The sequence below is a fragment of the Serinus canaria genome, chromosome 9 (assembly GCF_022539315.1).
Source record: "Serinus canaria isolate serCan28SL12 chromosome 9, serCan2020, whole genome shotgun sequence".
Classification (NCBI taxonomy): Eukaryota; Metazoa; Chordata; class Aves; order Passeriformes; family Fringillidae; genus Serinus; species Serinus canaria.
The window spans coordinates 12050261-12075221 of NC_066323.1; the positions used below are offsets into that span (position 1 = coordinate 12050261).

Here is a 24961-nt window from a genome sequence, read left to right on the forward strand (position 1 = left end):
AGCCTAATCAGACACTTTTAGATAGCTAAGTTAAAGCTAGCAAACTTCCATTCCATTCTATCTTGTCAATATTTATACTCTCAATGGTATGAAAAACCCACATTTTAAGTGTCCTGCATATTTTCAGCACTTTGGAGACACTTCAGTTTGTTTCCAGCAATTTGCTGGGAAATTAACAAAGAGCAGTTGGGCCAATGAAAGAGAAAAAAAACAGAAAAAAAACCTTCTGAATAAAAGACCAAACTCTTTAAAGGAAAAATAACAAATTAGTTTTCAACCCATGGAAAACTGAAGTTTCTGATTAAATCTGACATGCTAAAAGTTACAATTAGTCCTAAATCCTAGCATTTTCTCCTTTCTCCACACTTACCTAAATCTGCTATCCCTCCAAAAAGAAAACTATATGCAAATCATAGGTGCTTCATTTTGTTTGTTATAAAGGACAGGGGAGAAAGTAGCAATTATGGAAAAGACAATAATTATTTCAGACCAGAAAAGGTATAAGCTCATAGCCTGTAACTGTTACCATCAGTTGGATTCAAAAAGATGAAACTATCCAGTATTTACTGTCTTAGACACCAAAGCTTACAAATTCCAAATGAAAAATAAACCAAGATGGAAATCTGCAGAAAAGGGGATATTTATAAATACCTTGTAAACAAAACATTATTAAAATAGTTTTAAGTATAAAATGAGAGTTATTTAACACCACTTAAACCATTAGTTTGCAAAAACTATCAACAAGAAAGGCTTTACCATTAATCTTTTATCAAAAATAACTGAAGGTGAGCTATCAGTGCCATGTTGCTGCTAGAAATACTCACATTATGATAATTGATCATTTCCTGTAAAGTGTCAGAGAACTTCATCAAACTGGTCTGTAAAGAAAAAATAAAAGTGATTTAAGTTAAGCCCTATTAAAAACACAGCACAAAAGCATCAGTTCAGAGGTTTACAGCTTTTCAGTAAAGAACTTGGAAATTCATTTTCCTTATAGCACTATTATGAGACTAAATCACTAGGCTAGAAGGAGAACATGGCTGTAATAGCAAATAAATCTATTAAAGATACAAGCAACAAAAATATTACTTCTGTCTGCCTGTATATAAAGCACCAAAATGAAGAAAAGCAGGAAAAATTAAAATTGACTAAAGATATGGGAAACATATCTTACATAATCTAAAACATTAATTTACAGTATTTAATATTACACTAATTAATATTTTTCACATTTAATACTCTTACTCAAAAAAACAGATTAACGTGTTACAATCACTAGTGCACACACTAATCTAACACGTTTTCTGAAATTTGGCAGACCCATGTCACTGCTGAAACTAAACACACAGCTGGAAAACCCCCACTCTAAAAGAGATAGCCAAGAAAAAGGAGCAAAAAGGCAAATAATTCTAAAAACTTCAACTACTTCTCTTGCCATCTGTTATGTTGTACTATTTTAAGATTATGTTTCTCTCACTCCCCTTTCACCTCAAAGAACTTACCTCAACCAATGAATCTTTACAGGAATATTGTGCAAGGTCTCGAATTCCATTCATGAACTGTTTGTTGGCTGTACAAAATGCTTTCCCAGTGTCAATCATTGCAATACAAAGCTTCACCAGCTAAAACAGCATAAAAAAAGAGAGAAAGAGGAAGGCTCATTTTGATTTGGTTTTTATACCATCATATAAATCATGAAAACACTGAGCTTAGATAAGGCTACAAAACCAAAATTTCAAAAGTTACATTCTTAGATTCTATGAAAAGCTTTCTATTGTGTAGTACCAGCTATAAAAATACTACTCTAGGTCAATATATATGCTACTGGGAAAGCTACCACTCTATAAACTTTTAAAATTAGTTTTTACTTGATTTATTGTTAACTGACATGTTGCACATATTTCAAGAGAGAGTTTTACACGGGCAAAAAGTACAGCAACTAAAACATAACTGGTTAGAACCCAAGTAAATGATGAGGTTATTGTGGTTTCTGAGGAAAAACACCTCAAAACAAACAAACAAACAAACAAAAAACCCCCCTAAACCTACACCAGTTGTTTAATCCTGAGACACTCAAAATACAAGAACAGGAAAGCAAAAGGCCCTATACACAAAGCAGAGCTGAAGAGCCATGGTTACATCTCAGGAGGTGAAATCAATCATGTTTCCACTCACAAACAGACTAATCTCTGATAGCTTTCCATCCCTACCACTCACTGCTTCAGTTAGCACCTCAGGCCTCACGGAAGTGCAGTCTGATAAGAAGGTCCTCAGTATCTTGTGATGGATATTTCCCACTTCTTGAACCATTTATGCACTGGGCCATTAATGTAAGAAGCAGTGGTTACTGCAATTGCCATGAAGCTCTCTTGAGATAGGGCACATTAGGATTGAGTTCCCCCACCCTAAGCCAAGCTGAGAATAAAACCAGAAGATTGAACTTTCATCTCCGAAAGATTTTTCAAGGATGGTACATAAATCTTCATGAAAAGCAACACAGAAGCACTTGGTCCTATGTTGGGGCAAAGAAACCATCTTAGCATCCTTCCTGCCTCAGTTACCCAGTAATTTTTAGGTTGACTCAGACCTTAGGGAAAATGGAAAGCTAAATGTGATCTCCCACATTCTGGTGAATGTCCAAGATGCTTGAACAATGGACAGAAAAAAACCCCACTATCAACATTAACCTTTTTTCTTTACCTTTGCTTATAATAAGTTCACAAGCCTGAACTGGGCTTGCTTTCTTCCAGAGAGCACAAAACTGCAGACAATGTAGCCCAAAGTCAAAATTGTGAGACAATAAAACCAAGTTTAGTATGAACAACTAATCAGAAAAAGTTACCAACCAAGCTTGGACAAATAATTACCCTCAGGCCATAGTTGCTTCAGCTCACCCAAGAAGCTTGGCTTTCAACTTTAGTATTGTACTGCAAGACCCCGAGTAATGCCATTTAAGGAATATGAGAATTCTTTTCCCCAAAAACTTTCAGACTGGTGAAAAAGCCAAACTTACAAGTTTGAGTTTTCAGATCTTTTAAATACTTACACTGTTTGATCTACCAAAACCGATTCCACATATCTATAGTAAAAATGTATGTTATACCCAAAAGTTTCACCAAGATTCACACCAAAACAAAATTAAGGATCCTGAATTTATTTTGCAAGAGCAAGTTGCTAGATTATTAGCTACTAAAAACTAGAAATACTATTACAAGTAGTAAAGAACAAGTCTTCAGGCTTGACACCATCTTTATTTGTTTCCAGCTTTCTGCAGCCAGCTCAACAGCTCCAGGAAAAAAAGGCTGAATTCAAAAAGCAGTTAAGGAGGTGAACAAATGACATCTGCCTGCCATGTGAAAACACAGATAAAAATAATTTAAAACATTTAGCACAAATGCAAAGGCAATAAGACTTTATACAGATGAAAACCAAAAATAAGCCATCCTCAACACACTAGCAAAGAAATAACACAAGTTCCAAAGGTGACGAAACCAATAAACAGGTATTAAGGAGCTGAAAAGATGCTACATATATTTTTTCATACACATGCACAAAGTATGACACAACACAGGATGAATTTTACAGCAGTCAAGTCCTCCACACAACAGTGAAGGATATTTATATATATATATATATATATATATATATATATATATATATATATATACACACACACACCTGGCTGCTGTGCCTCAGTGACAAACAGCATGGATTTTAAACCTCCAAGCCAGAGAGTACCCAGATCCCAGATATCCCCAGTGCATGCTGGCGTGATCACCAGGCTCTTGGTGCAGCAGTGACCAAACCCTGGCTTTTATCTCAGTGAGAGCTGAAGGAGTTTGCAGCAGCTCCCCGGGCTGAGTCACAGGGGCGCAGTGAGGGCCACTCGGGAGGGAATTGCACAAGCGAAGCCTGCCTGGGGCTGCTTTGCTCCAGCCTGGCCTCCCAGGCAGCTGTGAGCTCCACCTGGATCCCTTTCCTCTGCAGAGCAGGGTGCTTGGTCGGCCACTGACACTTCCCAAATGGGAACTTTAAAATAAAACTGAAACACACTTTCTGATGTTTCTGAGACAAACATTTTTGAATTAAAAGCTTACCTTGTCAAGTTTCAGTTCCAGCTCTGTCACATCTCCTTCTACCTCTTCTAAAGCTGCCCTGCATGCATAAAAGAGGTTTTCCTTTAAAATTTTACACAAAAATACTCTGAGTCTGGGAAGAAGGGGCAGACAGGCATTCATGTAACTCATTCATTGCCATCACAGTTTTACTTAAATTTCAGCTATAAAATAGCATCGATTTTTAAAGAATCACAAGAATTACAGGAAATTTGACGGTACAAAGAAGAAAAACTACATCACTGCTAAAATACGGTCTATTGATAAAGATTTGCAATCCAATTTTATCAATCCTAATATCTGTCACACCAAAATAGGTTTCTTCTGTTCTTGTATAGACAAAAGTCTATATGTTTGAACCTAACAACAAAGGAAAGAAACTGAAACTTGGAGGAAATTTTCTTAACTCTTTTGGTGACCTCCTGGCTCAAACCTGCAAATAGGGCAGCTATTTCATTAATAACCTTGCAATGAGGTTAGAAAAAAATACAGCACTTGCCATGTGTCAACCTGCAAGGAGTTCAGATGGCATACTTGATTAGATCATTTGCCTCTGGTCTACACTGGTGAAATCTTCCAGGCCAGTCAAATTTAACTTGCCAGTAAAAGCTGCTTTTATGCAGCATTGTTAAAGCACAGCTCTTTTTTTTTTTCTTTTTTTTTTTTTCCTTTTTTTTTTTATTTTTTTTTTTTCTTTTTTTTTTTTTTTTGCTTCTAAGCTCATGTTTCTTTGGATACCTCCTTCCTTATTGCTACCTGAAAAAAACAGGAGAATGAGGATGGATGACTCTTTTGTTCAGAGTCCATCAACATTGCTGCTTCATCAGGCTATTGCCTTGAGAGCCAAATGGACTCATTTCTGGCACAGAGAGCCCCTGCTGCCATCACAGGGTGCCCATTCTTTCAGTCATTCCAGCATAACTGCTCATGGAACCACACTGTTTACCAGCAGTACCCTGCCTTGGGGAAAAAAAGGTAATAGGAAGTTTTCTGAAATGCTTTTTGGAAAATTGGATCAGACATTTCACATTTCAGTCCTACAGAAAAATCCAGCTCTTCCTGGAAAAAGTTATATAGGCAGGGAAGAATGATTTGGAGCAGGAATTTCTTAAGCCAATTTTATACCACTGAGGAGAGACTACACGCAACCACAGCTTTACTGTCTCTTGCTAATTCCATTCTAGTTCACATGAGTACAAGCCAAGAACACAAAAAAAAAAAAAAAGACTGGATCAGGCCCCAAGTTCAGGAAAAGCAGTTTTTTTTACAAGAACAGTTTTGAAAAGTACTGCCAATTGCTTGCAGATCTCGAACACTGAGCATGACATTCCCAGCTTTTGCAGATTTCACTACACATAGCTGCATTCCAATTCTTGTACCTCAATGCATTCCCACAGTTATGTCCTAGGTTTTATATCCAAGCAATCTCTGTACCTACATTTCGGCTTCTCCCTCTTCACTAGCTTCAGACCATGAAGGATTTCAGGCAACATCAATTTCTCTTTTACTTTCTTTATTTTCTTTCATAACTGATTCATTTTCACTTAAGTATCTAGTTAATCTCGTTTTGGAAAGCATTAAAGAGAATTTAAAAAACCCAAAACCCAGAGGAAGGAAAAGCATCTCAATATTTAGACTTTAATTTTGTATTCGTTTGTTTATAATCACAGTACAACAAATTTTTATTTGTTTCTTTGGCATTAACATAAAAGCATGATTAAGAAGCTTGTTTACAGAACTGCAGCAAGATCTGATAAGAGTATTATTTTTTTGTGTCTTTAACTTGCAAAGAGCTCTAGCTCCACAGGACTTAATGAGCTGAAAGTCTAAGATTCAAAATGAACAGAGATAAAGGCAGTTAGAGCAGGCAGAATGAAGACAACACATCTGTTCAGTAATTAAACCTCTATTCCAATTAAACCTCTATTCCAAAATTTAAGACAGAATAAGCTCAAATGGAAGAAGTATCAGCAGAACATTAAAAAACTGAAACAATGAAGGGTAGATCACGCAAAAAGAAGTATAAAGCAAAGCAGACAGAGGTCTGAAATGCCAGCTCTCTGAAATGCCACAGGCCCCTGAGGCACCAGGCTGGTTCTCTGGGCTATTTCCCACCACTGCCATATGATACAGGGATGGCATATCTGGGCCCTACAGCTGGATATGGATTGAACAGCTGTAGGGTTCCATCCAAACCCACTTAAATTCTGTGTTTTTTGCATAGAAATGACTACTTTACTCTTTCCATCACATAAAATCTAGCAGAAGTTATTACCATGCAAACATATTTACAGGTATTAGTCCAAAACTGGATTACAATCACAAAAACAAAGCAGAGGATGCCCTCAGACTACCAGAATACAGATATATACACCCAATTATGTACCACCTAGTTACAAAAATTGTCTTCATGTTATCATCCTGGGCTAGCAATACATGAAAAACAGCTGATCTGAGCTGTGCTATGCTAGTGCTACCCTTGTTTTTCTTAATTTATTACTTTTTAAAGCCACAGAATGCAAAGGTGCATTTCTCTGTAAAACATCTGTGTCAGGCATAAAGTTCCCAGTAAACTGTCATAATTCTGGGTAAATGTCATGTCCACAGCCAAGCCCCACTGTCCAGCTATAAACACAGGAAGTGGTGGTGAAACAGTTGAGGATCAAGTGCCAGACCTGACATGCAACAGAACTGTTGCTCCTTAGTGAAGTGGGAGCTGGGAGCAAGATTTGAGTCACAGTGATCTCAGCCAGAAGGCTCCAGAAATAGGAATAAGGATCAAATCAGGTCCAGTGTATGAGTCAAACATCTGTGGCTTCCCAAGATGTTCAAATACTGCATGGCAATGCACAAAACCAGAACAGCTGCTTCAGGGTGGAGGACAACTTTTATAAATGAGCAGTCTCCCATACTCTTCATGCTCTGTAATGAGGACTCTCAGGAATGTGTTTCTTTCCTCTGCTGTGACTTCTCTCCTCCACCACCCCCCTAAAACACAGTTCAGTTCGCTAGATACAGCTTCCTGCACAGCTGCAGTGCAGGAGGAATACAGGAGATAATGGAAGAAAACTCAAGACCTCACTTTGCAGCCTTTTAAAATGAGGATAATGCCAGCAATTACCCAGCTCAGTGTATGTAAAGAACAGCTGAACTCTGACATCCATCACAGCACTCCCTTTAGGTGACCAGTGAAAGACTTTCTTCCAGGTTAAGGTACTACAAAAATCCCAGGAACCAAAGAGAATTATGATGGATAAACTCTCCTCTAAAAAAAAAAAAGGGTCATTACACATTGCTGACCAGAACACCACACACACATGGCTATGGACATGGGTCTGTAGGGTCTGCTTGCTCTCACAGAAGAGTGGTGATCACTAGTGCTTTTAAATTTAGCTCCTCTTCAAACAAAGTCTAACTGCCATTGAAGCCACACCCTGCCTTTAGTCTTTTGCTCATTCATTATATTCTATCTTGCATTTTCAGACTGTGTTCCCGAAAATGAGGAGGCTGGAATCAATATCAGTGGTTACTCTAAATCAGATGCTGAAAACCAACAAACTAGAGAGGTCAAAGATGTTATGGGCAACTAATAATTATTAGTTCTAGAAATAATACATCACTATAAAAAATATTCAGAATGATAAAAGCTCAACAATAAAATATTTTCCAAGAGTGTGTGTTTATTTTTTCTCTTTTAATTGAGAAAAGTTTTGATTCATTTATTGAATATACTTTCAGAAGAACAGGAACATGTCACAAAATCAATTGCTATTCATTCTGGGGCTTTTGAATACATTAATATATTTGGACTCATGAAATGGAAATAATGGACTTTTACCACTGCAGTTTCAATGGAATTACTACTAAAGTCTTGTCCTCAATTCTTAGAAAGACACAGCTCTCTTACTTGCACATATTCTGTGCAGAACAGCTCCTTAATGCACAACTTACACTTCACTAGAGATGACATCCTTTCAGCCATCATCCACTACACCTTCAAGACAGATTGAAAAAGGAAAGGTACTACTGAGTGTGAAAACCTGGAAATGAGATACATAATTGCAAGATAAGAATATGAACCTGATGATTTACATGAATGTCTCCTCCTCTATGTCAGAGCCTATCAGGTGACAGATAGCAAAAAGGACAGTAGACATTAATCAGAGGATATACTATGACCTATAGTGTGACGAAAAGGCAAATTAAAATGCAGGTGTACCACAGAAGATATTACACTTGCTCAGCTGCTTGGTCTAGTTTGTCTCTACCTCCCTTTCCTCCCACAGCAGCTGCACCTTGGGATCACCCTTCGTATGCAAAGCAACTGCTCACAGGTGAGTTCAGAAACAGCCACAGACAGACTGCTGAGGGCAGCTTCAGGCCAGGGGAACACACACAGCACTGTGACTAATGGCACTGGACACTGCCACTTTTCACTGCTCACCAAGGGCCATTTGCTGGTCACCAGGCTGCAAAGATCTCAGTCCACCAGCACGGCTGCACAGGGCTGTTACTTTTCAGAGGAAGTCTTCACATTTGTCTGGGTTAAACTTAAGGAGCTTTCTACCTATGCTTTCCCCTACCTTGCTGAGGTCCTGCTGGGTGGCAGACCTACCCTCCAGCTTCTCAGGGTTCCCTCCAATCACTGTCTACTTCATTTCATATCCTTCATATATTACAAAGGTGTCCAGAGGCACGTTAACCAGCTTGCCAAGAAGGAATACTGTTGGTTCATGTGTTATGGCATCAGACAACCAGAGACTAAAAAAGAAACATGACATTATTGAGGAACAAAGAAGGCATACATGGAACAATAAGGCCTAACTTTGGATAACAGCATGGACAGATATAAGTACAGTTTTACATCTTATGAGATGTGTCATAACCATAAATATGATCTGAAGAAAGAACACTGTTGCAGCCTGTCACAGAGCCCATTGAAGTCCTGGTTTGGCACTGCAGAGTTTTTTCCCCACTGGCACAGGGCCCCTCCATACTGAGGAACAGATGATGAACTTTCCTGACACACTAAGATAAAATTTCTCATTCATGCTAGTAATCCCTTCATTATTAATTCTTTAGTCATTGCCACACAACATTTTATCAATAGCTTGAAAAAACTTCTATGTGCCCTACATGAACACTAGAGCTTTTAACCAGAAAGTTGAACCCCCACCCTGAAATCCTAGAAATTTTCTTTGAGCCTGGGGGGATTGAAATATGGAAATACATTTCCTGAACAGAAGATTATGATGTTGATGAATAAGCCAAGTTTTCAGGTACACAGCAAACACTGTCTGCATTTCAAATTTCCCCAGAGACACGGGAATCAAGTCCTCAATATTAAAATGACTATTCCTCTACTCCTCTCAAGTAGGGCTTAGAAAATAATCAAATGAAATAATGCAAGGGTATTTATTGAAGTCATGAAATTGCTAAAGCAAAGATCTGCTTGTAGGTATCACTGCACCTACAAGGTTTAGTTCCTCCTCAATAATTCATATGGTCTAATATAACAAGTAGGACAAATCCTTTAAAGATGTACACTTCACTTAATTTGTTCTTCACTGCTAGACTACACACAGCTCAAAGATAATGAATATTATAAACAAATCAGTCTTCAAAAAGGAACAAGTCCTATTGCCCTTAACATACACCGCTGGAAGCCAAACTCATTACCACTAAACTTGCACTAGCATTTAACTGTCTATATGACCCAGACTATAAGGACTTCTGTGCTACCTGCTAGACCTAAATTTTTAAACATTTCCTCTCAATACTCTTTTGGAGTAAACTGAATTCCCAGAAATGCCTAACAGTGCTATTTTCCCAATGGTTTCCCCTAATATTTTTCTCCTAAGCTTTTTCTGTCCCAGGAGAGCCTGTCAGTAAGCCTAAGTGGGAAATTAGCAACCTGTTTCCTCCACAAAGACTCTGAGAAGCAGGATTTTCCTCATCTTTCAACTTCAGCATTTTGTTAATCAGAATACAGCTGTTAACAAGATGGGGGCACAATGGTGACCATGAAAAGTTCATGGAAAATAAGTTGATTACACTGCAAGTTGGGAAGAGTGTAACATATCACAATACATGTCCTGCACAACCCTTGACTAGTGATTCCAACATACAAGATTGGGCCCAAAAGCTTTTTAGGAGGGTCTACTACCAGATAAGGAAGTAGGACTACAGTATCAAGATTTTGCAACCAAAAAAAGGGCAGCAGAAAGGAGCTCAAGGAACTGATGGTGTTGTACAGAAGCCTTGCAGCTGAAAATTTGCCAACATCACAGAGCTGCTTTAATCTTTTAAATCTCAGCAACTACCCAGGATCTTGAACACAGAAGCGGCAGATGGAATGAAGGATTTCAACATGTGAAAACTCAAGTATGTAGTAAGGTCAGGAAGTGGAAGCATAAATATAACCATCAAGCAACCAACTGCAAAAGATACAAGATAGGACATCTAACAAACACACCCTGTTAGCCTCAAGATCTGGAGTTACCAGTCAGATGCTAAGGAGTCCCGTCAACTTTGCTTATAAAAGCTGTAAGTAATAACAGTCTAAAGAGCAGTGAAAGATACCCCTTATGTACCTCACCTGCAGGAAAGATTTGGAAAGATACTCCTTATGTACCTCACCTGCAGCCAATGCAGGAAGAGTAAATATCACTACATAGCACCAGCAGGGCATTCTCAGGATCAATATGATCAGAACTGATACAGCAGCACTTAACTACCAACACAGGAAACCCCGAGTAAAGTACAGGCAACTAAAGGTCTGAGTGCTGTGCAAGTAAACAAAAAGATACCATATAATCTTAACATGAATCTTGGGTTTGCTTCCATTTCAGAAGAATTAGGTAAGATCTGTCCCTTTCTTTTTGTAACTCCCTTAGTTGCTAATTTAAACCTTACACCCTAGTTGGAGGAGCATTGCTGTGTACAAAGCAGCATAAGCTGGCCAAGTCTCTGTAACCAGAGCTCACCACGTTTCAGAAGAGCTGAGGACCATTAGCTGTCTACAATTCCAGTTTTATCAGGTGGATCTTCTTTACTGAAACCTGAGGGAAGTTTCAGATTTGCTATGAAGACTAAGTCCTCGGCAAGTATTTACTCTTTTTGTCCATTTCAGAAGTTGAATATTTCAGTACAAATGCTCTATTTGACAGTCAGAAAGAAGGCTGTAGCTTTGTTGTAATACACAAATTCTGGAATTTTTTATTTAGATATTAGGTGAATATACATATATGGATCTCACACTCAGTAACCTAAAGTGCATTTTACATGTAAATTAAGAGTTTTATTGTGTAGTTTTATTGTTCTTGCATACTGCAAAAAGCAGTTTGTTTGCCCTTTATGCCTTCACACTGAAGGAGCCAGTAAATTAATCCAATCTCAAACCAAAAGAGTGGATAAGCATTAAAGCAGGACAATAGAGAAACATAGCGTATTCATGTTTTTCTCAAATTTACTGTTCTCAAATTTGGAAAGGCCAGTTGCCTTTCCTCCTCATCCCTTTCAAATGATGATAAACTATTAAAAAAAAAAAAAGCATTTGGAACTTTATATTATAAAAACTACAAAATGCATGCAGTACACCCACAGCCCTGGAACTTTGCTGGGTACATTTAGTATCTTTTCTCCCACTACTTTTAGTCATCAAGAGATTTTAAAGACCCTGGGATTTCATTCATCTATCAAATCTAACTGCAGGTAAGCTGGTTTTCAACCAAACAGAAGCTTACCTATCCTTTAATTATTACCTGTTAAAGGTTTTTCATTTCAAATCAACTGCAAATATTTTCAAACAAAATCTTGCAAGACTGATATTTACAATTCAGTGGATATTTTGTAATAGTAGGCACATTCAATGCTTCCCCTTGTCCTTTTTCATCATTCTTTTTGGGATAAAACAAGTAGGATAGATTAAATAGGCAGACACCTTCTTCAAAATCAGACACTAGACAAAATAAATGAAGTTAAATGAGTACTTTAAAAATCTTTCTTCACAAACTGGAGATTCTTCTGAAGAATAATCCTGTAGATTCTTTTGAGGAATAACCCCACAGAGTAGGTGTGTAAATGCGTGTAGTCTTTTTAAATAGAGTCCAACTTAGCAACACACAAATTCAGCCAGAAGCTGCATCCTCAACAAAGTATCAGATTCCTCAGTTGTCTTGAACAGTTTTTATCCCTAACAGCAACCCTGTCTGGCAAAGCCAATGCAATTGTTCTATTATTGCTGTGTGCCTTATCTGATCAAACACTGGTATCTATGCACAGATACCCAAATTAGTCAGCTAAAGCATATTTGGGAATGACAGAGCAGAACATGTGATTTCCAGGGCACAGGTCACCTTATCCTGACACATATGGCTAGAACAAATCAAGAGCTGCTGGGGATCAAATCTTAATGAAGATCAATAGTTGTAAGGAGCCTAAGCCTAAGATCTGGCTTAAGAGGAGGGATGGTACACAGCAGATGAGATGCATTCTCCTTTTCCTGTTTAAGGAAGGGGCCTAGGTCATTATTTACTAAACACTTTCTATAGATAGGAACTCCAACTTACATGGTACATTAAGCCTAGGAAAGATATCAGCTACATTTCCAGTTGGCCTCTGAGTCTTTACAGTGCCTTTTGCTAGTGCTAGTAAGAACACAAGGCCCAACCCTGCTGCGCCTACATGCCATTTCTTCTTCATCCATGAATTCTTATTTGGGTTATCTTAACCCAAAAGTATAATAACAACAGCATGCTTTATAGAACCAATAGCAATGTTATAACACCACATGTTCTTTACATTGAAGTTTATCAGTCAAATGCTGAGTCTGATTACTTACACAAAGTACTCAAAACAAAACCTCCCAAACTCCACACAAACTATATCTTTTTATGCCAAAAACTACCAACATTCAGAGACCCATTAGTGCCCACTGACCAGTGGCTTGGGCAGCAAGGGAGTCACTGGAGATCTGGAATCTAGGAAGGCATCAGAGGATGGGAAAGGACTTTCGGCACAGACTCACACCAGCCACCACCTCTGTGCCGAGGACAGGGATCCCTGTCTGACTACAGGACAGGGACAGAAGAGGCTCAGTGCCTCCCTGGGTAGAGTCCACAGGAGCAGAAACCCAAGCCCCATCTCCCAGGTCATATTCCACATCTCTTTTTTGACAGACAGAAGGGATAACATTCCTGGTCAGAACTGTAAATACCACATACTTTTCCTTTGCTCCAAAGGACTGAATTCAAATTTCCATCTACAATGTCATTCTGAATATCAGGACACTAAAATCTGTTAAGTGATCTCTGGCATTACATAAGTTATACATATTTTTAATAATAACTACAAGATCACAAAAAATTGAAGACTAGAGTATTTCAAATGCACAGAAATGTGGTTTTGATATGCATGTGTTCCTACTTAACATCTGGCACACAGAAAGATGGAAATCTGCAATTGTCTTGCATAGAATATGGTTTTTTAAATTTTAGCAGACTGAAGACATTTCACTACATGTGACTACTTCAATTCTTTTGTATTATATCCAACTTAGAAACTTCAAAATCACACCATGAAAACTCTCACTAGCTCTGCTTTATGTTTATCAAGACAAAACCATAGCAGGGGTCTTCCTTTAACGACTGTTGCTGAAGGTAGATCACAAACTCATGAAATAAAAAGGTCATTTGTGCACACGCACCTACTGTCAGATTCTTGTCCAAAAGCACAATACAACTATTTCAATGCCCATTAATACTGAAATGGGATCTACAAAAATTATGCAAGGGTATTGTGCCTGAATACTGTAGTCTTAAAAAATCAAATAGATAACTTAAAACATCAAAAAGGAATCCTGATTTACAGAAAGACTCATGCCACCAGTATGCCACTTATACAAGTAAGTTTACCAGCCATCTTCTCTGTTCAAAATCTCCTCTCATTCATAAAAGGAACTTGAAGAAACTATTTTGCAACAAATTATTTTCTTAGTCTATCACTGTGTCTTGTCAATTTGAAAATGTATACATGAGATCACTCCATAAATTCGATTTCTCCTCACACAGTCAGTGCATCACAACAACTGATTTACTCTAGGTTTAGGCCTGGCTACTTCTAATATTCATAAAGTAAACATTAACAATAAAATCTTTATTCTGCCACATACACAAGGAATCCTCTTGAAAAGATTATCAGGAAGGCAAAACAATGTTTGAGTCTACCGGACTGCTTAGAATTGTCCAGTTTACGATCATAATGATAATACCTACTATTTCTCATTTTCATAACCTAATCTTTTAGTAATGTGAATGAGTGACAACAAAATCAGGATTTACATTGCCTCACACAGAAGTATGGAAAACTCCTGCATGTACTAAAATAACATTATAGTTATTTATCCACACACTAATGTGCATGTCCTCCCCATGGTCTTCCTTTGCAGACAGCAACTTCAGCCCTTACTTTTGTTACAAATCTGCCACTAGCAAAAGGCAAAGCACCTAAATCACTACCTAAACCCACAGGAATATCTAAATCTAAAACCAGCAGTATCTGTTCACAGAGATCACACATGCATTTACACAGTTTAAACTTCTACATGTGTTCTTAAAATGAATTCTGCATGTACAACTGAGAGGCAAAAAAAAAAAAAAAAAGCAACCAAACCCTGAATTACTCAGAATTTATTCTTCTATTTCCTGCCTATGTAAACATGACACTTCTGCATTTGCATCACCTTGAGATACTAAACTGATTCAGGCAGCAAGGCCTTCATCAAGATAAGGACAAAGGGTTCTTGTCTGTAAACAGTAATTTCTGTAGCCAATGGAAATTAGACGTTTTCCTTTCCTATTTTCTCCAAAAACAGGTTATAAGAACAGAGTTTGCTTTGGGAAATTTTTAGAATTATTTACTCTAGTAAAAAGTTAGTAATAATTGAAGCCATATTGTTCACTGCAAGAAGTAAGAATGGGAAAAAATGCTGACTAAATAATGTGTTATGAGTACAAGGTTGTCAAGAAGCTAAGCCTGAAAAAAGATCACAGGACACTGCAAACATTGCTGAAATCAGCACATTTGCTATTCAGAGGCCAACAGTTTCACAGATACGTACAGTGAAAAAACAGAGAGCCACCAAAAATCCATCTAGCCCAAGACACAGGTTTCTATTTTATAGTTGCCACTTTCCCAATTAATATTCTATTTACTGACCTTCTTTTTCAGAGATTTTAACATTACAATTCCTCCCCTCCCAAAAAATATAAAACTTCCATCTCCATAACTTTGGTTTTTAATGTAATTACATGAGATGTGCTTAGCCATCATAAAGGAGACACTCCAGGCTAAAGAATCAAACCTCTTCAAATCTATATTTAAAACCTGAAAGGCCATAAGGACTTGTATAATTACAGTTCCATTGCACACACATGCATAAATAAGCTGTCCTCTAATTCTGCAAGTACTCATTAAAGATCAGTTGTACAGGCTTAATTAACATCAGTTCTTCAGCAACCATCCTGCTGCTGTGCTAGAGCAATGTTATAACAACGTGCAGATTTTGTCAGTACTTCCACTATAAGCTCCCTTCTCACTGTGGGGTTTTTTTAAACATTTCCAGATAAAAATGTAAAAAGACCAAAACTGAAGAAGCTAACATTTTAAGTTCCTATTAACAATTTGAGATATAGTTAAGATTTTTTAGTTTGCTCTTGTTAATATAATTCATAATCTAACAGTAAAGAAAAAGAATCACCATTTTTTTCAGATATTTTCATATATTTCAGTGGGAGAGATTTTTCAGAGATGTACTTGAGAGTGATCTTCAATGAACCTTCTTTATTCTTGAACAATTTTCCTCATTAAAAAAATGCTCTGACATTGCACACTGTGCTCAAATACATCCCCCTTTCTCTAGGTCAATCATTTTCTTAATGTACATTTGAAAGGCATAGTTACAAATTTAAAAATAAATCCATTGAATAGAGCCTGAGTAGAACAGTATAGTCACTGCAATCTCCACAGAAGTGCAGAATTAAAAACCTAGAATCGGTTTAACTAAGTTTAACTCCACCAGACTCCCAGCAGCATGGACAGGGATGTTGTACGCATGTAACTTATCGACACCCAAGACTGTCCTCCATGTCACTTCGGCTACAAAAAGTGCACTTCTGCAGTCTCATACAGGAAATTATAAACGTTAACAACCACGTAAGTATGAAATATGCTAAATGCAAACTCAAAAGGAAATGCTTGGCAGCTTTTTCTTTTGACTTATTGTATCTTTTTTCCTATTCTTCTGCAATAGTTTCCATCCTCCCTTGCCAAGCACGTTACAAACTTGCTTTTCAGTCCCAAACACCAAGGGCAGAAAGCCCAGACCAAACATTTCTTTGGAAATTTGTTCTAAAACAGCTAGGTAAGTCTGAGCAGAACAGATTTTGTACGCAGAGTTCTTGGTCTCATTCCTTTTCACACTTGCCATGTGGCTGAGTTTACCCCCAAGAGCAGCCCCAGTGATTTCAGTGGAGCCACATCCACGCTGAGCTACAAACCCAGGCTGAACACCAGGGGTTTGTTGCCACTCGCAGCAGGTTAGAGAGCAGCACCCTTCCCACTGGAACGGAAGGGACTACTCTCCTGATGTTCCTATTTTTACATTTTTTCCAGAAGGTAATGAGCAGACCAAAGCATATGGGTTAGGCACTTTTGATAATTTCTCTGACTACTGAACACAACATACTCCAAATAAGTTAAATAAGTTACTTTCTTATATTACCCATATTTTAAGTGACAAAATGTTTACTACTATTTGGGAAACAGATGCTTAGTGACAAACCATTGGTTACACAGTGCAGAAGTAGTGAGAAAAAATACATCATAAATCTAGAAAGCCAGAAAGTGGCACAAGTGACCTCTTCAACCTGCATCCCCTGGATAAGCATGGGGTGCACCTCAGCTGGCCCCACACAGACAGAGTAGGGCCAAAGCCACAGGAGAAGAAAGCCAGCACAGAGCAGGGAACCCCAGTGACAAGTCAGCCTCACACACAGGCCTGCCCCCAGAGCAGTGCTTTAGCTCAGGCAAAATGGAAGACTCCTCAGATGAGTCCCTTACAAGGGAATACACTATAACCACAGCTATGCTGAGAAACTATCCAAAAATACTTTTGCTAAGAATGGTAATTGACAACAGTTTCATTTATATTTTGAGCTACCTCATTCACCCATCATCTGTTCTGCAGCTGGGGTCTCAGGAAATGAATAGAAATTTAAATGTAAAAAATTTTAAACTTTGGCAACCATGACAGATAAGGACAAAGAAATTATCTCAAAAACACAGAGCTTTTTAGTAAAGCATTTTTAAAGACTGGATCAGGCTGAATGTTTTTGAAGAGAGTTCTACAATTGCATAGATTACAAGCAATTGAATTTTGCTTTTTCTATTATTTGTTGTTTACCAAAATTGTTAACTGCTACTTAGAGCAGCTGTATTTCCACATCACTTAAAATTGCTTCTCCTTTCTAGTAATTTAGTTCCAATGATTCATACGGTTGCTACAGTGATACTTCATTGAGAAAAAACATTCTATAGGTAGAAGAAGAAAAAATGAAAATGAAACAGCAATGTAGAGGCCTGTTCCATTAAACTCTGAAACTTAAACTCTCATTGTTTAACGGAGAAAGAATTATTTCACAATGCCATCTGCATATTTAAAAACTACTGCAGGAATGCATGATTATGTACACAGAATTTGCCAGCACAGCTCAGTTCTTATTGTTCAAGGGCTGCTCCAAAACCCCTCCTCAGCCAACTTCTTCATTTGATGGGAAGTCATTGACACAAACTGCAAACGCATTTCCTCACCAGATCTTTGGTGTGTCCATGTTTTGGGAGAGGGGATCATGACAGCAAAGCATGTGATTTCAGCAAGACTATTTTCAAAGCAAGTTTAGAAAAAAAACATGACACATTTGCAAAAGTGTGCCTGAACTCATAGCCTTTCCCACTACCTCAAAAATCAGTTTCTAAACATCAAGTCTCCAACTACAAACTGATTTGGCATATTGTAAATTTACAATCTAGTGATACAATAAGCCATTACTGCTTCAGGTTTTGTAATTCAGAGATTTCTTTATCATCTACTGGAGAGTGAAAAAAAATTAGTATGCCTTGTTATGAAATAACTCATCATACTTCTGATGTGAACCTTTATAGCCATTATTACCTCATCACATATCAGCACCTTAACAGCTACAAACCACCATCCCTTCACAAGCACTTTAAGCAAGGAAACAGACCTTAGATGTTGTGATTTGGGGCCCAATTAAATCTCAAAGCCAAGAAATATCAATATGAACTTCACAAGAAATAGACAAGCAAGAATGAAAGCCATGCGGCGGAAGCTGCCTGTAGTAGCATGTTTTGAAAGATTTAAATAGTTCCCCATCAAAAAAGGGATTCAGTGACTCAGGAACTCTGATTCACCCCTGTCATCCGAGTTACCACCACAACCATAAGAAAGTAACCTGTGACATTTCTATTCTACATACCTCCCAACACCTTTGTTGAAGAGCTCTGACAGGTATACTGACAGGAAGGACAGAGGCTACACCCTCCTGCTCAGCAAGGTCAGGAGAAAGCTGCAGCTCAGCTTTGCTACAAGGAACACAGAGCAAGAAGCTGCTTTATGTCCACACTACCCCCTGCAAGAACACAGGACTCTGTCACAGCCTTGCTCAACATTAGTGTCTCTATCATCCCTCAATAAAACCACTGTAGTAACCTTCATTCAGAAGGCTTCTACTCTTTGGGTTGGATAGTTTATACAAACATTAAGAATAATCAAAATTATAACAGCAAACATTGATGACTAATAATGAAAGATATGGAACTTTTTCAGAAATACTACAGGAATTCTGCCTAGCAATTTTAACCATTTCCTATCAGTTAAAGGTTGGAAGGATGTTTTGATGCCATCAAGTGATTACTTGCAGAAAACCATAAGGTTTTCTGCAATTTATTCAAAGGTAGTAGTATCAGACTGGGAAAAAGACCATGAGGTACTAGAACACCCTAACAAAGAGTTTTCTCCAGATTCTTTTCCTTGAAGGAAAGGAATCAAGAGGGGCAAAAGGAGAATGCTACAAAGTGAATTCAAATGAACTAGTATGACTTACCTTGAAGAAAACAGCAGCACACTTCTGCTCACAAATTTTAGTCACAACTTCTTGTTTGCTCAAGTGTATTTAGTACTTCAGCAGGTATGAGTAACTAAAATAACGCAACTACTGGTATAGTTCTATGGTTAAATTATGCCAATCTACAACTGCATTGCCACCAAATGGGAGGGACCAACACTAAATACAGCTGTCTCAGAATGTATATATACTAGCAAGCAGGTCCAGCTCAGGACAAGGTTTTGTGAAACAGCTAAGCCAATGTAAAAGTTGCCTGCTGCCCTAAGGGAGGTGTCATTCTCCATTGCCTTCCTCTAGCTTTGTTTCTGGCAGACAAGTTTCCTCTCTCCACTCCCCTTAAGCTTTAGTAGGTTTCACACCCACTGAGACGCTGACACAACTCACTAACCTGGCAGAGAACCATCCAGTTTCCTCTGCCAGGACACCCAGCTCACTGAAGGATCCAACAACACACGTCACAGTCACCAAAAAATCCGTGGGAGAAGCAGCCAGCGACAAACTGGCAGCAGAGGCAGGAGCAAAGGAGGAAAGAACAGGAACTCCAACTTCTGCCAAGGGTAAGCCATTCAACCAACCTTCCTTCTCCAACTTCCTCTACATCCCAGATACCACAGGATTGCTAAAGCTGATACAAAGAGGAGGCGTGAACATGCCAGAGAGCAGAGGAAGAGCAGGACTATTTCCCTCAACATCCAGAGCTCACCACAGAGCCACAGGCACTTGAGATATGAGCTCGGCATGGGACAGGACAGGCACAGCACTGACACATCACGTCATGGAGCTGTTTGTGTCTCCAGCATCTAGCAGGGTAATACCAGGCACAGAAACTGGGTGAATGTAGGCACAGACCAGCCACACGTCCCAAAGGGAGGCACAACTATGTTCACTGGATACAAAGGTGTAAAATACATACATGGGGTAAAAACATAATGAAAGACTGAGGGAAATGTTGCCTGACATATGCAGAAATAACCCTACAGCAATGATAGACAACTGGTCACTCGACTGGGGAAAAACAAAGGAGTGCGTGCCTTGCTCTGACAACAGGAAGTAAGACGATACTGAGCTTGTTTGCTACTGGCACCCCAACAGTGGCCACACTGAATACGGACCAGGCAACAGACGCAGGCAGGAGACACTGGGAACTGAAGTGTGAGCACAACTCTGAAGAACCGAATTCAGACCACCAAAGAGTTCACCCTCCTGAGCCCGAGTCTCAGCTGACATTGCTTCGGCTGACCAGCATGCCCTGCACCAGCCGCCCGCCACCATTCACCCCCATCTCCTCCAAGGCGTGACCCCAGCAATGCTCCCTGCTCACTGCGCTGCCTCCGCACGAGCCCAGAGCCCGCACACTGCCCACCCAGCCCACGAACCGCACACGCTGCCCCTCGTCCTTGCACTTCCCACATGCCCCCTCCCCTTCCTCCTCAGAGCCCCCACACCACGGCAGCACCCACACAGCCCCTGCCTGCCCATCCACTCCAGGCCGGCTGCCCACGGCTCGTCAGCACCTGTCACCCCCAGCGCCCGCGCAGCCCGGCCCGCCCCGCACACACCCGGCCCCGCTTCCTGTCCCCCGCCACGATCCCGGCCCGGCCCTTCTCGGCGGCACCTGAAGCGCGGCGAGTCCTTCAGGCACTCCTCGAAGTCCACGGTCACCTTCATGGTGGCGGGGCGCGCCGCTGCCTCCGCTGCTGCGGCTGCTGGCAGTGGTGGCGCGGCGAACCCAGAGAGAGACGAGACCGGGCCAGGGCCGGCGGGCGGGGCGGGACGGGGCGGGGCGGGGAGGGGGCGGTGCTCGGGGCCGGTGCTCGGGGCCGGGGCGGTGGCCAGAGCGCCCTGTGCCCGCCCCGCCCGGGCGCGACTGACGTCCCGGCCAGCCAGCAGCGACCGCCCGCGAGAGCGGGGGACGCGCCGGCCAATCACAACGCGAGAGGGGAAGGCTCAGTAGGCAGAGCGCCCAATAAGCGTGGCCGCTCGGAAGATGCAGCCAACCGTCGGCACCGCAGCGATTGCTCCCTCCCCAGAGAGCTCAGAGTGACAGCCGGGGCCGCCAATGGGCAGGCGGCCGTTCCAAACGGCGGCTCCACGGCCGCGGCTGCCCGGATCTCTGCGGCCACAGCCCGGCCCGGCGTTCGCTGCCGTGACGCTGCCTGAGGCGGGCCGGGCCGGGCCGTGTGGCGGCGGGCCCTGCTCAGCCGGTTGTCGGTGCCTGCGTGGTGATTTTAAATTACAGCTCTTCAATAAACAGCGGGGATGCCTCCCTTGGGGCTGAGACACGCGCGGGAAGGCCCGGGCGAGCCCCTGAGCAGTTGTACCGGGTCGAGAGCGGCCGTTTCCGTCAGGCGGGCTCCGCCCCTCAGCCCTGGGCCCAGCGAGCCGCGCAGCGCCCGCGCCGGGCAGGGGGCGGCTCCGGGTCCCTGCTGAGGGTGCCACCAGCGGGAAGAGAGCTCCACCCCGGGTGCTCTCCAGTGTGATTCATTTCTAGATAGAGGAAATAACTCCTCGGGGAGACTCAAAGGAGTCTTTGAAGGAAAAACGCAAACCGCAGGTTTTCCTGTCAAGGACTATCAAGCGTGCATGCTTGGGTTTCTTACCGAACCTTTGTCCGAGAATACTTTTTCAACTAGAGCAGATCATATTTTGAAGTAGAGTGAACAGGACCATATTGCAGTCTCCAGTTTGCAGTGAAGGACAGCAGAACATTGTAGATTTCTGTTCGTTTAAGAGAATATAGAAAAAGGTCTTTAACTAGTTTGGTGCTGCCTAATGTTCCCAGATGTAAAATTGACAGACAGGAGCACCAGCCATCCCCTCTCCTCCTCAAAGGCAGCGACAGAGAAGTAGAAGTTGCTATCCAAGTTAAACTTGTCAAAGATGAAGCAGTCACACGTCACAGGCTTCATCCCGCAGTCCCAGGGACGGTGCTGAGAAGCTGACAGAAGTAGAGGATGTTCATTCTTGCCTCCTCCCGGAGTTTGAGGAGTTGCCCTACCTGCTTCCAGCGAGCCCACCTATCCCCTGCAGCTTTCACACCCTCCTCACCCCAGCATCTTAACTAAGTTTCACCTCTTGTTTTACCTCTTTTGTTTTTTCATATTCTTCCCATTGTCTCTTCCTCACTTTCTTTCAGTGGTACAATGAGAAACAGTCAACATGGAAGGAGGGGAACATAACTTTTTTCCAAGAAGCTGAATGCCTGCTGTACCCTTACTGTCCCTCAGTTAAGGTGTTCTTTCACAGAAGCAGAGGGACAGTTGTTGGTTCAGTCAGTTATGATTTAGAATGTCAGGGGTTTTTTTCCTAAGACTGTGAAATGTCAGAACCCAACTACAAGTTACACAGATGTAACAACTGCATATTTTTATGAGCTGTCTCTCACCAAAACTAGCCAAACTACCACTATTTTGATTAGGCATTCAAGTCACACCCACTCAGGAAAAGCATGTTCATATTTGTATCACTGGGGCTGCATTTATGTTGTGAAATCCACTTTTCAACTGAAGTATGCAATTGAAAAGAGGCCAGCTCAGTTTTGAGGAAGAGTTTTACTTCCTAAGAAGTAGCTGCTGTTAGTCATTTTCCATTACTCCATGCTAGTGAGTGATGATTCAGTGTTGATGATGAAGAGACAGATCAGTTGTGCTTAAATACAACACACACAAAAAAACCACCTTGAAAAATGCAACCTTTTCTGTGATACTATCTCAAGTTCATTACTTAGGTTACCAGATCTACCCTCAGGTCTAGGCAAGCCAGCAAATCTGAACTGTGTGAACAAACCAATTTACATCAAAGTTACAGTAAATGAGAGTTCATGAGGAAATTACAACATTGGTTTAAGCATTTATCTATGAACACAACTGCAAATTTTAGCTGCCTGTTTTTTCTGAAGAGCTCCAAGAAGCCGAACATTAGATTAGTATTAGTGTCATAAGGTAGTAATGAAAACAATGGTTTTATTTATGTTGTGACACTTAACACTGGTTTCAAACAAAATAATTACATTAGTGAGGTGGCATCATAATACCACAAAAAAGCATGTTACAGAAACAAAGAGTTCTGGTAAGATGTACAAGTTTCACATGAGACAGTGACCTGTGGAGAAAGTATCTGCAGTTTCCATGAATTGTACAACTTGGTGGGAAAGAAACTATGGGCAGAAAACATCAAATCTATACACATGAGTTAAGGCTCTTATTTGTAAGTGATCTTCCTAATGGAAGCATATTGAAAATGCTTTCTCTAAACAGGATACAGCTTGAGGACTTAAATCTGTGCAAGAAGATTCACAATTATGGTGCTGTGGAGCTCACTGTCCACATAAGTTAAGTGCTGTGTTTGTTTCCTCTTTCCACCACTCTGTCTTGTACACATGAACATTTACCATGTGCACCTAAAGATTAAGATGTGCAAGAAAGCTAAGTCCTCATCAAATGCAAAAAGAGAAAACACATTTCTTCTCTTGTCCCCATTCAGCAGGGAACTCTTAACTGATATTTCTCAAGCAGAGGGAAATCAGACATCCCTTTGTAAAAAAAGCTATATGGAGTTTCTGGAGCAACTGCAAAGTAAAACTTGCCCAATTTAGCTTTTAAAATGCATCAAGGTGTAAGCACAGAAAACCAAGTAAACCAGCCTTTCAGGCAGAAGCAGTGTCAGGGACATCAGGTTGCACTTCTGTTGAGGAAGACAAAGAAGCACCATGAACAGAATTTTTGCGACCACTGAGGAAAATGCAGAGAACAAAGCCTTTAAAAATCCCCAAACTAAATCAAGTTTCAAAATAACATCAGACTTGGAATTAGGTGCTTAGTGGCACAGAAAATGGGAGATCACCCAAGCAGCTCAAAATCACCTGAGTGATGAAGGGACCTACTATACATTATGTGGTTCATTTAAAACCATCTTCATGCATTTGTGTACCTCCCTCAAAGCTACATACTAATTTTATTTAGGATTTTGGAAGCCATTACAGGAAAGGTCTTTATTGGAAGTTAGCAAAGTTTGTTTGTTAAACAAAATGCTTTCTAGACCTTGTAAGGTACAAAGAAGACCTGGTGAGCATCAAATGGCCTCAGACACAAGAAAGTGGAAGGTTAAGGAGGGCAGGACATTAGCTTGGGTAAGGGCTGCTGCTGGAGTCTCCCTTAACTGAGGGTCTGAAGTACCTGTGGGTACTTAGCACAAAGGACAAGTGATATGGGCCACAGCTCAGAGCACACTGCTGTTACCTGCACACACTGCTCACCATGTCCATGCTCAGTCTGACAGCAAGATGGCTTTGCTGAGCACTGCCATGCTCTCAGCAGACTTTCAGTGTCCAGCTGGGACACGCCAGGCCAGCAGCTGCTCAGCCTGAAATACAGCTCAGTGCACACAGGCCAACACTCTGAACACTGCAAGCCCGTTTATAAAAGGTACAAACATAAAGCTTTGAAATCCTATTCTTAGGAGCCAAATTGACAGCTACAGTAAGTGACTTGACGAGTCAGAAGTATCTAAATGCTTACCCTCTGCCCATTTACTCTATGCAAGTGACTACATTTGATACAAGAAGAAATAGCACTCTGCATGTTGAAAAACTGGCATCACCTCACTGGCCAGAATCAAGAGTTCAACTCTTTCTTGTGAAAAGAC

The 24961-nt window shown here is 40.6% G+C and overlaps 1 protein-coding gene across 4 annotated transcripts in view; it reads right to left on the reverse strand.

The window, feature by feature from the left end:
• ACAP2 (ArfGAP with coiled-coil, ankyrin repeat and PH domains 2) overlaps positions 1-21087 on the reverse strand; it is a 60166-nt gene extending 39079 nt beyond the window's left edge. For all 4 annotated transcript variants that reach the window (XM_030226924.2, XM_050977798.1, XM_050977797.1 and 1 more), the window contains exons 1-4: positions 20934-21087; positions 4098-4155; positions 1503-1622; positions 825-878 (exon numbers count right to left, since the gene is read on the reverse strand). In XM_030226924.2, the coding sequence (XP_030082784.1) occupies positions 825-878; positions 1503-1622; positions 4098-4155; positions 20934-20986 (285 nt within the window). In that variant the 5' untranslated portion in view covers positions 20987-21087. The remainder of the gene's footprint in view (positions 1-824; positions 879-1502; positions 1623-4097; positions 4156-20933) is intronic.
• Between the last annotated feature and the right edge of the window lie 3874 nt (positions 21088-24961).